The sequence below is a fragment of the Antechinus flavipes genome, chromosome 3, assembly GCF_016432865.1.
Source record: "Antechinus flavipes isolate AdamAnt ecotype Samford, QLD, Australia chromosome 3, AdamAnt_v2, whole genome shotgun sequence".
Lineage (NCBI taxonomy): Eukaryota > Metazoa > Chordata > Mammalia > Dasyuromorphia > Dasyuridae > Antechinus > Antechinus flavipes.
The window spans coordinates 235327717-235341252 of NC_067400.1; the positions used below are offsets into that span (position 1 = coordinate 235327717).

Here is a 13536-nt window from a genome sequence, read left to right on the forward strand (position 1 = left end):
ACCAGTTTCTCTATAAAGCTTTTCCTGATTCCCCCGGTTTCAATAAATTTATATATTATTTATATTTATTCATTATATATTTATATATCAATATTATATATAAAATATATGTATATAATTATATATTTATATATTCATATATATTTATATTCCCCCAGTTTCAATAATTTATATATTATTTATATATAAATTATAATTTATATATTGCCTCCCTAATAGAATATAACCTCCTTGAAATCAGGCACGGGGCTGTTATTGCTGTTTTCCTTCCACCTTTGTATTTCCACTTTCCAGTGCCTAGCAGAATAATTACCACATAGGTAAACAACATGCATGAACACTTTGATTGATTGATTGACTGGGACCAGATTGTGATGGACTTTAAATGCTAAACAGCAGAAATAACTGCACGGAAAGGGAGTAAGTAATTTGTATCCAAGGTGCTTGGTGCAAATGGAACCTCTTAGCACGAGAGTACTTTAAGAATTACTTTCTTCTTACACCTTGTGGGACTTTTCCCCTCTTGATCCCCTCCTGCTCCCAGTTAGTGTCACCTGCTGTTGCTCAGATTTTATTCCCTGGGTCCTCCAGAAAATTACCTCCTCTCCAGGCACTTGCTCTTTAGCAACTCTCATCTATTGAGAGCTTACCTGGAACCTCAGGGGACACATACCTTTAATGCTTGCCATAGTCAGAATGCCTCTGACCTATATTAGCCTCTGATATCGTGCAGGTGCGACACCAACCCTAAACATCTGGATAGTACGCTTTGTTCCTCCGGTCAACACTTCCTAAAAGGTATTTTTTTTTTCCATTTATTTTCTTTTTAATTTTCCTGATTTTTAAGCCAAATTCTAGAAGACCCCTGGTATTGCTTTTGGCATCGAGGGGTAGGGCAGAAGCTCTACAATGAAGCAATCCTTCATTTAAAAATAGATGTCCTTAAACTCGCTTAGATAATGGACCCCTTTTGGCAATCTGGTGAAGCCTATTAACCCCTTCTCAGAATGCGGTTTTTAAATACAATAAAATAGGGAACCAATTATGTTGCAATGCTTATTTTATCATTTTATTTTGAAATATTTTATTTTATTTTAAAATTATATATTTTTTTAATTTTTATTTTTAAAAAATTTAGGTTCACAGATCCCAGGTTAAGAATTCTAGAATAAGCCTCTGGGAAGCGCTTGTTAGAGGACATAATGTGATTTTAGGATCCTACACTTTGCTTGTAAATGTGTATTTTAAATATATTGATTTTAATTTTTTTTAAAGCCTTCCTTTTGAAGCAAACAAAAAATGGTTTGAGGAAGAACTGGAAAAATCTTGATTCCCTTTGCTTGCCCAGTTAAGAAGGGTGCAGATCAGTCTTGCAAATGTACAGTTCATGTGTTACTTGTAATTCTGCCAAGTCCGAGACGGTTTTGCTTATTATAGGATTCCAGTGACCGGGTCAGGGTAAGGGACTAGAGAACGGAGTGCAGGGTACTGGTAACGAGTTAATTATTGATTAATAATAATAAACTAGGTTAGTTAGGGACGGCCCTTTTTCACTTGGCGAAACACCAGGTTGGCAGAGAAGGTGGGTGGCTCGGTCTCTGCAGGGTGTTTTGTTCCTTACGGGTTTTCAAAGTCTCCATTTTGAGCGTTGAGACAGGAAGACGTCTGTTTTAGGACTAGCCACGTGAGACGGCCGCCCCGCGGGGAGGCGACTCGAGGCCCGGCTCCTGGGCGGTGGGCAGCGCGCGCTCGGCTCCGCTCCGGGGAAGCTGTGGGCTCGCGGGGGTTGCTGGCAGGCGCGGCTCGGACGCAGGTCGGGGGGCCGACTTCGTGGTGGGGAGGGCAAAGGGGAGGGGAATTGGCTCGGACTGAGAGCGCAGACAGTGCGGATGGGCAGTGCTCCCAGCCGGAGGGAGCACCGGGGCCGGGCGGGCGGGGGGCGGAGGCGGGGTGGGAGTCCCGGGCGTGCCTGCTTCAGTCTCACCTGCAGGAACATGCTCGCCTCCCTCCGTTAGCACGCCCAAGGGCAGTCCCAGTCCCCTCTCCAAACCTCCTAGCTCGCAGAGATAACCTCCCTCCCTCCTCCAGCACACGAACAGACATCCTCATCTTCCCCCAAACATACCTGCACTCCTCACCCTATCTGCCACCCCACACACAGCACACACAGCACACACGTGTCAACATGGACACACAGCAGCGACATCTCCCTCCCTGGAGCACACGCGCATGCGTACCTGCACACACACCAGCATCCTCATCTCCCTCTGCAAACACGCGCCCCTCACCCCTTGTTCTGTGAGCACACACACAGTAGTGACATCGCCCTCCCGTAAAACACACACAGCACACAAAGGTGCACGCGCACATCCCCATTTCCCTCTCCAAGCACACACCTGTGTGCAGTGGCAATCCCCTCCCCCTAACAAACATACCCCGGTATCATCATCTCCCTCTCTCACACTCGCGATTTTTAGCCCAGGGGATCCATGGCGTTCAGTGTGAAACAAAAAAAGCTCCCAGTCCCAGGGTTCTGGCTACCTATCCTGTCAGGACTCCTGGCTTTTCCAAACACTTGCTTTGTTAACACCAAAACCGAATGGCTTTTTCATCTTCATCTTCCAGTCTCAGTCAAGGTAACTGACGTTTTCCTGAAAAACTAATCTAAGGGAGAGTTCTAGGTGTTATAATAAAAAACACTTTCACTTAAAATTTCATTAGAGTTCGTAGCACTTTATGAAAGTTTTCTCTATGCAAAGGGAGTTTTTCCTTTGTAAAGTATGCTGTTTTTAATTGCATTTATATTTACTCTTTTAATCTAAAAGCTTCTATCTCTGCATCTTATTTTCAGTGGAAATTCCAGCAATGGAAAAGAAATTACTGTTGGTCGATGTGGATGCTGGAGTGGATGATGCTGCTGCCTTAATGATAGCTCTGGCAGCACCTAATGTTGAAATTCTAGGGATCACTTGCTGTTTTGGAAATACGACAGTGGAAAATGTGTGTAAAAATGTCCTTCGGTTATTAAAAAAGTGTAATCATCCACAGGTAACGTTTCTGTCTCTGCATTAACATATTTATAATTCAGCTCAATAGATATATAGTAATTAAGTGCATATCATGTTCAAGGCACTGCACTAGGGATTTGTCATTTGATTAATTAGTCATGGCCAATACTCTGACCCCGATTTGGGGTTTTTCTTGGTATCCATTTCCTTCTCCAGCTCATTTTACAGATAAGGAAACTGAGGCAAACAGGGTTTAGTGACTTGCCCAGAATCACTTATCTGAGGCTGAATTTGGACTCAGATCTTCCTGACTACATGTCCAACCCCATATTCACTGAGCTATCTAACTGCCCCTAACCTAATAATCTATTCACCTATTTGTTCATTGCTCTTTGAATTTTATGAGCTCTGGGTAGAAGAACCTGAGAATGCTAGAAGTTTTGCTTTTCCACCTCCTATCCATGTTGCAAAAGTGACAGCACAATAACTAGAATATATCATTTGGGAAAGAATTTGTGATATAAAGAATTCATTTTAGTAACATTATTAGAAAAAAGTCACTATTTAATCCTTTTAAATAAAAATATTTAATATTATTTTAACTTGTGCTTTATGATTAATTATTACTTTAATAATTATTTAAATTATTTAATTAATGCACACGTTTACCCTATCAGACTATATCAGATTGCTTGCACTCTTGGAAAGGGGTGGGAGAGAGAAAAATTTGGATCATAAGGTTTTGCAAAGATGAATGTTGAAAAGTATCTGTGCATGTATTTGGAAAAAATAAAATACTATGTAAAAAAATGTTTTAATTAAAATTATAATTGGGCTCTCTAACACACCCAGGCTAGAAATATAGGGGGCATATTCCTGATGGAATCTCATTACTCATCAACACAAGACCTTTCTTTGATTAGGTCACCTCATCCCTCCTGACCCAATATGGTAGCTCCCTATTCTTGAGGACAGACCACATACCAATAACTGACTTAGTGCAGACCATCTCAGCTTAGCCCAGAGTTCCAAAGGTCCACCTGCCTTCAGTTATTGGGGAGCGGAGATTGCAAGCTTATGTCACCACATGTCACAGATCTTTATAGTTGCATGTTTTCATATGTGAAATATGAGCCCTTTTACAAAAAATAATAATTTGGTCAGTCTGACTTTTCTTTCTGGACATTTCATTTCAGATCCCAGTTTACCAAGGAGCTTCCTCCCCGTTACTTAACAGAATGCAAAATGATTATTTTTATGGAACAGATGGCTTAGGGGACATACCTGATGCCGATGCTCCTAGATTAGACCAAGTGCAACATGAACATGCTGTAACTGCAATGATAAGGATCATTAACGAAAGACCTAAAATGGTAAAATTGTCAAGTCATATGATAACACTTGGGGCTTCCATTTTTCTAACACTATCTTATTAAATACTCCTGGAAAGAAGGGAAGAGGGAGGCGAAGGAGGGAGCAAAGGGAGGGAAGGCAGAGAAGGAAGGAGGAGGGAGGGAAGGGAGAGGAAAAAGAGAGGGAGAAAGGGAAGGAAGGGACAGAAAGAGGGAGGGAGAAAGAAAGGGAGGAAGGAAGGAGGAGAGGAAAGAAGGAAGAGGAAAGGAAGGAAGGAAAGAGAGACTGCCCAGTATTCTATCCACTGAGCTAGGAGAAAGTTTATAAATTAACAGGTAGCTGGGTAACAAAATGAAAAGATGCTGGATTTGGAGTCAAGAAGATCTGAGTTCAAATCTGTCCTCTAATTTTTTAAACAAGATTTTATAATAATTAACACATTACAGAATATCTTGCATGTAGCATTTCTACATTTTAACAAAGCATTTGACAAAATCAAATCTTTATGGACAAGATAACAATGTGGACTAGATGATAAGTACATATAAGTAGCTTTGATATGAGAAAATATTTTGTAATTTTATGAAAATGTTATACAAATGTAAGTTATTATTACTATTACTATTGTTACTGTTCTGACCTTATATTTGAGGGTTCAGTCAGAAATTGCCCTGGAATCAAGGTACTATCCTATATTTTTTTTATGTCTAATATTCTTTTATATTTGACATATACATCTTTGAAAACTAAAAACACTTTAAATCTATAATACTTTCTCATCTCTCAGACCCTTAAAGTCCCTATACCTTCCAGCCCCTTTAGACCTTTGCTATTACTAGAATATCCTAGGCCATTCATTATGCTTTAGGGATAAAATAATTGCAATAGAATAACAGAATAAAAGTGTTGTGATAAAATAAAAGAATAGAATAAAAGTGTTGATAAGTAAGCTCATTCTCTCACACAGTGAGTGCTGATGTATAAACCAATAAATTGATTTAGAGGAAAAAAGTTTCCAGTGGAATATCCCAGAATTTTGTTTTTGACCTGGTTCTGTTCAACAGTTAATTTTATCAATGACAGAAAAAGGCATAGATTATAGGCTTATTGAATGTTTAATTGCCATGAAGCTAGAAAGAATGACTGAATGGCTGACACAGTGGATAACAAAATTGACATTCAAAGACATCTTAACAGGTTTGAATGATGGGCAGAAGAAAACAAAAAGACAAAATCTAAAAGGATAAGGTTAAATTTCTGTTTGAATTTGAAAAAAACTCAATATGCAAATATAGATTAAGGGAGAGATGGCTAAAAAGCAGTTTGTGTGAAACATAAAAACCTGCTACTCAAAGATTTTATAATTTTCTAATTATAATGTTGAGAAGTATGACTTTGTATTTTGCAGGTAACTCTGGTTGCCACTGGACCTTTGACTAATTTAGCTTTGGCAGTGAAAATGGACCCAATGCTTCCTAAGAAAATTAAAAATATGTCTATAATGGGAGGCAATATGTACTGTAAGTAATTTTAAAAGATATATACATATACTACATAGTCATTACAAAGCAGTGATAATGATGAATATTAACAATTAATTGATAATTCATTATTAATTATAATTAATAGTGGTTAAAAAAAAAGAATACAGTTTCCTACCTTTCAGAATAATAGTATATTTTCTCTAATTTCATCATCATCATTTTCATTATAATCAAGCATTTAAGTGTTTACTATGTTCTAGGAATAGTATTAAGGTTGGGGATTCCAAAAAAAAAAAAAAAAAAAAAGAATAGACCCTGCACTCAAGAAAATCACATTCTAATTCCCATTTTAGAAATTAGTTTGTCTTCCTTGACTTTCAGAAGGAAGTTAACTTACCCCTATTTGCCAAATAATTTAAAGTGCTTTATTTCCTTAAGTTTCTTTCTTCTTTCTACAAAGTCATTTATTATTACATCAAATTCATTGTTTTAAATATAATTTTTATATATTACATTTTTCCAATTTCACATAAATCATTTGACATTTTTTTAAAAATTGAATTCCAAATTCTTTCCTTCTCTCCTCTTTCCTTCTGAAGGCAATCACTTTGATATAGGTTATACATACATAGTCATACATCCATATTTCTGTATTAGTCATTTTGTGGAAAAAGAACACAAAAAAAGCCAAGAAAAATAAATAAGATCTGCATCCATCAGTTTTTTATCTGGCGGCATGGAGAGTATTTTTCATCAAAAACCCTTCAGAATTGTCTTGGATCCTTATTTTGCTGAGAATATCTAAGTGGCATATACTTTAACATATTTAACATGTATTGGTCAACCTGCCATCTGAGGGAAGGGGGTGGGGGAAAGGAGGCAAAAAGTTGGAACAAAAGGATTTGCAACTGTCAATGCTGAAAAATTACCTATGCATGTATCTTGTAAATAAAAAGCTATAATAATAAAAAAATTTAAAAATTAAAAAAATAACTGTCATTCAAAATTGATCATTGTACAATATTGCTGTTACTATGTACAATATTCTCCTGCTTCTCCTCACTTCACTTTGCATCAGTTCATCTAAGTCTTCCTAGGTTTTTCTGAAAGCATTCTGCTCATATTTTATAGCAGTCTATATTATTATGTTCTATATTATTCTATCTATCGTCCATATTATTATATCACAACTTATTTAGCCATTCCCCAATTATGGGAACCCCCTTGATTTCCAATTCTTTGCCACCACAAAAAGAGTTGCTATAAGTGTTTTTGTACATATAGATCCATTTCCTTTTTTTTTATTTCTTTGGGGTACAACTCTAGCAGAGTTATTACTCAGTCAAAGGATATACACAATTTTGTAGTTTTTTGAGCATAGTTCCAAATTGTCTCCAGAATGATTGGATCAGTTCACAACTTTACCAATAGTGCATTAGTGTACCAATTTTCCCACATTCCTTTCAATATTTATTTTCCTTTTCTGTCATATTAACCAACCTGAGAGACATAAAGTGGTATTTTGGAATATTTCTCTAATAGTGAATTTTAGAGTATTTTTTTTCATATGACTATAGATAGCTTTGATTTCTTTTTCTGAAAACTTCTTATTCATATCCTTTCACCTTTAAAGATTTGGAAAGTATTTATATTCTTTATAAATAATTCTTATAATATAAATATAAATAAAAAATTCTTATAAACAACTCATATTTTTATAAATTCTTATAATTCTCTAGATAGTTGAGAAATGAGGCCTTTATCATATAAACTTGCTGTAAACATTTTTCTTCAAGTTCTTTCTTTTCTTCTAATCTTGGCTTTATTGATTTTGTTTGTGCAAAAACATTTTAATTTAATATAGTCAAAATTATTCATTTTATATCCTGTAATGCTCTCTATATCTCATCTGGACATAAATCCTTCCCGCATCCATAACTCTGACAAGTAAAATATTCCATGCTCCCCTAATTTGTTTATGATAGCATCTTTTATATCTAAACCATGTACCCATTTTGATCTTATCTTGGTATACTGTGTGAGATGTTTTTCTATACCTGGTTTCTGCCAAATTGTTTTCCAGTTCTCCCAGAAATTTTTATCAAATAGTGAATTCTTCTCCCAAAAGCTTTCTATTCTTTTCATTTATCAAACATTAGATTACCATGGTCATTTACAACTGCGATCAGTACAATTTTCAATTAAAATCCGACTATTTTCACTTTGTTGTTGTTGTTTGCTTGCTTTTTTCCTCTCTTTCTTGATCTGATTTTTCTTGTGCAGCATGATAAATGTGGAAATATATTTAGAAGAATTGCACATGTTTAACTTATATTGGATTACTTGCTGTGCATGGGAGGGAGAAGGGAAGGAAGAAGGGAGAAAAATATAGAACCCAAGGTTTTGCAAGGGTGAATGAATATCTGCATGTATTTTGGAGAGTAAAAAGCTGTTATTATTTTTTTAAAAGATCTCACTATAAGAAATATCATAAAAACCTCAGTCCTTTCAATGCCCAATTATTTTGATTCAACAAAACTGGAAAGAATGAAATGGAAAAAAGCAAAGACATTGTAGATCTATAATGGTCATTTCTTCATCACCTTGTCATTTCTCAAACCTTCCTGAAGTTTATACACCTTCGGGTGTTCCAGGCCCCTTGCACTGTCATTGCAAGAGACCCTATCTAGGCAGCCCTTCAGTGAGGGAACCCTATTCCTGTCAGTGAAAAAAGGTGAGGGGGGAGAGTCTTTTCTTCCTTCTTTCAGAGTGTTGGATCTGGGGAGGTGATATTACCATGGAGATATGTTTAAAGACAGACCCCATTTTCCAACAGAATAAATGAGTTATGTGTTTCCATGAATATATATATATGTGTGTGTGTGTGTGTGTGTGTGTATAAAATTTTAATTTTATTTTATATTTAATTTCCAGTAGACTCCATTTCTCTCCCACCTATTGAGAAAGAAAGAAAGAAAAATAATACCAATTACAAATGTGTATAAACACGCAAAACAAATTTCTATATTAATCATTTGACACAGGCATTATTTTTTATATATTTTAAGGCATTATGGGTAAAGTAGGTTTTATAGGTTGGTCTGGGATCCTGATTATTATCTATAACAGTTTCTCTGGGAAAATGCTTGAGTCCTAAAGAACTAACTTATTTATGGATTTTCACTGAACAACTAATTAGTTGAATTCTTTCTGAATTTTCATTTTTATTTTATTTCATGTATTTATTTAAATAATGAGAAAATATGAAATCTAATGAATGATTGTTTTTTTCTTATATATTTCATTAGCCAGAGGAAACATTGATGTCTGTGCAGAATTTAATTTCGCAGCAGACCCAGAGGCAGCTTACATTGTCTTAAATGAATATACTTGTCCGACTTCCATTACAACCTGGGAATTTGCATGTATGCATTCACTGTCTTGGGTAAGTTGTTAGATATTTACCCTTGCATTTCTGAAATATGCAGTTACACACCCTTCTGGGTTATTATAACATATCAGGGGCCTGCTAGAGCTAAATTTGCAGTAGATGGAGAAAGCTAATTATTAATTTTCATTATGAGTATTTGCATCCTGGAAATCATTAGGGTTTCATTTATTGTTCTGTTGATTGTCTAAACTTACAAAAGGGATGGAGAAACTGCTAATAATTTAGATTAAGTTTAAAACTAAGTTCTGTGGTGCTTTGTTTTTTCCCACTCCACCCCCCATAGAGTCAGTGGTTCAATATCCCACCATCATGGCTATTGGCTCACCCAGCCTTGGATTAAAACAAAATTTTAAAACTCACACTGAAACACACAATCAGCAGCCATCAATTATTACCATGACTTTGGATGGACATATACAGTTATGCTTGCACTCATACACTTGTTAGCAGCATTAGACATAGGATGTGTGAAAACTTTTGGGGCGGGGGGGGGGGGGCATTTAAATGGATCACATACATTAAGATGTTTTTTGAGGATTTTTGTTTTTATTTTTAGCAAACGTGATTTTGGGGCATAGGGAGTGCCCAGAAAGATCCAATCCCCTCTCCCCCTGCTATTCACCCCCTGTTCTGCTTCATTTAGTCTTAGAGATTTGCCCATGGTGTCCCTTACTCCGGGCCTGGGATCCTCTCTACCATTCCTGACTACCTCTCAAGCAATTAATGGCTCCGTGATACAAAGCTATTTATTAGCATCTTTGGGACTGGCTGAAGGGAAGAATCCAGGAGCCTTTGATCATGGTGCAATAGCCCCAAAGACGCCACTGGTCCAGGCGTACTCAAAGCCTGGCTCTCCATATCAGAAAATTGTGCATTTATGGAGGGCTCCATGTACTTCTGATATTCATTATTTTCTGCTCTGTTGCTTTAATGTCCTGCTTTAATGTTGAAGTACAAGATAGAGATAGGGAATGACCTGTGATTTTCTTAGGATAGGAAATTCCAGGGTGAAGAAACTCCTTCTCAATACAGATCTCACCTTCTCAGAAATATAGTCCTAGTTGCCTTAAGCACTGAAAGTGTGACTTTGTCAAAATTATATACGTATGTCCTGGTAGCCCATGAATTCAGGGCTTCCCAAGGCTGACTCGGTCACTTTGCTATATCACTTGCAGCAGGAAGATTGGAAAAAAGGAATAATTATGTTAGTTGGTAAGTGTGACAATAAGACCTTTTTTAGTTCATTTTTTAAAATGAAGAATAAACTTTATAAAGAGCATTTGTCTTTTTCTGTCTATAGGAATTTTATGAGAAGTGTACTTCACAGGACAGTGAAAAAGCAAAGTTTTTGAAAGAAATCTACACAGTGACCACAGAGTACCAAAAGCTCCCCATTCCCAAATTAAGAGCCCTCTACCGGAAACCCGGATTTGTGTCTTGTGACTGCTTTGCAATGGCAGCTGCAGTGGATGAGGACTTGATCACAGAATCCATCTTCTGTGCTGTATCTGTGGAGCTGACTGGCTCCCACACTCGAGGAATGATGGTTTTGGATATTGATGACAGACTTCAGAAAGTAAACAGAGTTTCAATCGCAAAAGAGCTGGATATGGAAAAATTCAAAGGTCTTCTGATGGCTGCTTTGAAATAGTAATGATAATAATAAAAATAATAAATAACATTGATCTAGGACTGTAAGGTTTTCAGACACTATATTTGTTATATCTCATCTGATTTGAAATAGTTTCCATTATAATCTCACATAATGATTTTCATTTTAATAAAGGTATTCAGCTAAAAATCACAGTATCATCAAATCTTGAAATAATTAAGATTCAAATATGTATTCAAATGTTGGAACCAAATTCCAGTTTTAAAATCTTAAGGGAAAATTTCAAAATGTTCATTGAAAGTAAATTCTTGTTTTTATATGTATTTGGAAAAATAAAATACTACTGAGGAAAAAAAGAAAGAAATTCTGATAAGCACATTGGTGTTTCATGAGGAGCAATGTTTAATGACCCTTATTTGTCAGAATTCAAATGAGTTTCATATGATTTCATTGCATAGATTCTGTTCTGAGATTTTTGCAGTTTTGCAGTTTTACATCTGTATACTGACCCCCAACGCAGTTGAGACTGAGAGAATTCATTCATTTAATTCACCTTACCTCATACAGATGGCATTATATTGACAAACCACAATGTTACCTTTTGTCTTGATTTTATTAGTTTAAACTAGAATTCAGTTTGTTTCCACGGAAATAATCTTGTTTAATAAAAGTTTATGGATTGACTGATATGATTTTATTATCATTTGTGACAAGAGTCTTTGTCTTTTTCTATGGTAAGGAGAGTATTTAGTATGCACTTAACAAAAGTTGACTGATTACTTGCAAAATGAATATAGACAAAGGTACTGTGTTTCTCTGTTATACTAATCTATAAACATGAAAATAGTGTAAAAGATATATTGTCTCCATAAAAAATTACCTTTAATAGTGTCTAGGACTTAACCACTCAGTCAAAAAGTCTAGAGGGGGAAATGAATGCTGTCCAAAGTGATGGTATGTTTAAAAATTTTATAGCAAAATTTAAAAAGTAACTGGTTCATTTGAATGTTGATTTAAAAATCTTTCTTTTTAGACTTAAACCCTTTTACCCGTCTCTCTCTGCACTTAATCCAGAAAGCATTGCCATGGGCTGAGCTGAATTTGTTTTTGTTTATCCTTTGTTCTCAAATAGGACTACATCATCTGGAAGGTGCCATGACACAAATAAATTGGACAGGGTAACTGAAGGGAGTAAAAGCTGATATTCAATTCTAAAGGAAGAAAATAACTTTAGCTCATTTAGTTTTGGGGAGAAGAGAAGAATGGGTCTTTTTGAGTCAATTAATCTAAAAACTAGCAATAATATCATTCTTTGACTTCTTAATATATTCTCTTTTTGAGGTCCCCCTATTTCAATACACAAGTCATTAAGTACAGTTGCATGAGAGAAGAAAAGAAAAGATAAAGCTGAATAGAGAGATTCATATAATTCAACAGACATTGTTAAAGATCACTGTGTTCTATGTGCTTTGTACCATAAAGCAGGGCACAGTGGTATGACTTGGAAAATTAATAAAGATTAAAGAAGGAGCAGTTCTTATCCTCAAGAGTGACAGGGACATGTGGACAACACCCCTCCAAACTCATATATCTATATAGGAATAAAGGGATGTTGGGGATAAAACAAGTTTCTAATATTAGAAACTCAAGGATGGATATAAAGGGAAAATATGTATGATACTACTACTACTACTACTACTACTACTACTACTACTACTACCACCTAACATTTGCTTTAAGGTATGAATATCTATATATCACACACACACACACACACACACACACACACACACCTGTATATTCAACCTCATTTGATCTTCCCTGTGGAGTTGGTATTCTTATCATTCCCATTTTACAGAGGAGAAAACTGAGTTTATGAGGAGTTAAATGATTGTTTTTCTTCTAATTTAATATTAGAATTTGATTTTTTAATTTTTAAATTAATTTATTTTTATTTTAATTAATTTTAATTTATCTCATTTTAATCTAATTATTTAATATTAATATTAAAATTCCTTTTTAATTTAATATTAATTCTGATTTTTGCTCAGATATTTTGATGTTTTCATTGCATCAAGAGATGCAAATACTAAAAAAAAAATTTATTATGAAGTAGAAGTAATTTCAAATCTGTCATTTCCTATCAATTAAAATATAATCAAAGAAGCAATATTAACTAGTAGATCAGGAGCCAATCTCAAAATAAGGAAAATCAGGGTAACAAGCTGTGTAATCCTAGACCAATCATTTACTCTGTTTCAGTGTTCAAACCTGCAAGTCTGAAGGCCATCATTGTAACATCTCATTTCAAGGTCACTTTTTTCATCAGTGGACAGAACTGGGGAAAGGTGTTTGAGTCTAAAATGTAAGTAAAAATGGTTTCTTTGATGACCAAAGAATTCATCATGAAATGACCAATCTACAAGGGAAGAGTTGCTCTTTATTAAAGTAGGTTCTCCCTGTTGCTAGAACCAAAATCAGAACCTTTCTAGCATAGCAGAACAGACAGTATTTCTGTTAAACCAGAATCAGTTACTGATTCTGAGATAAATTAAGTTGACTCAGGGACAAAAGATAAGAGGAATAGTATGGGCGAGAGTCTGATGGAGAGTGCAGGTATGGGACCTC

General features: G+C 35.5%; 1 protein-coding gene across 4 annotated transcripts; it reads left to right on the plus strand.

Moving 5' to 3' along the window:
* The first annotated feature begins 504 nt into the window (after nt 1–504).
* On the plus strand, nt 505–11597 carry LOC127553731 (inosine-uridine preferring nucleoside hydrolase-like). Of its 4 annotated transcripts, none has more exons than XM_051984671.1 (6): nt 505–798; nt 2852–3048; nt 4205–4381; nt 5770–5881; nt 9154–9290; nt 10597–11597. In XM_051984671.1, exons 2-6 carry the CDS (start codon nt 2866–2868, stop codon nt 10945–10947), a joined length of 960 nt encoding a protein of 319 aa, XP_051840631.1. In that variant the 5' UTR covers nt 505–798; nt 2852–2865; the 3' UTR covers nt 10948–11597. The 4 variants fall into 4 exon arrangements, with proteins under 4 accessions (XP_051840631.1, XP_051840630.1, XP_051840629.1 ...); XM_051984670.1 differs by lacking the exon at nt 505–798 and adding an exon at nt 838–1582; XM_051984669.1 differs by lacking the exon at nt 505–798 and adding an exon at nt 1721–1813.
* Nucleotides 11598–13536: the final 1939 nt, after the last annotated feature.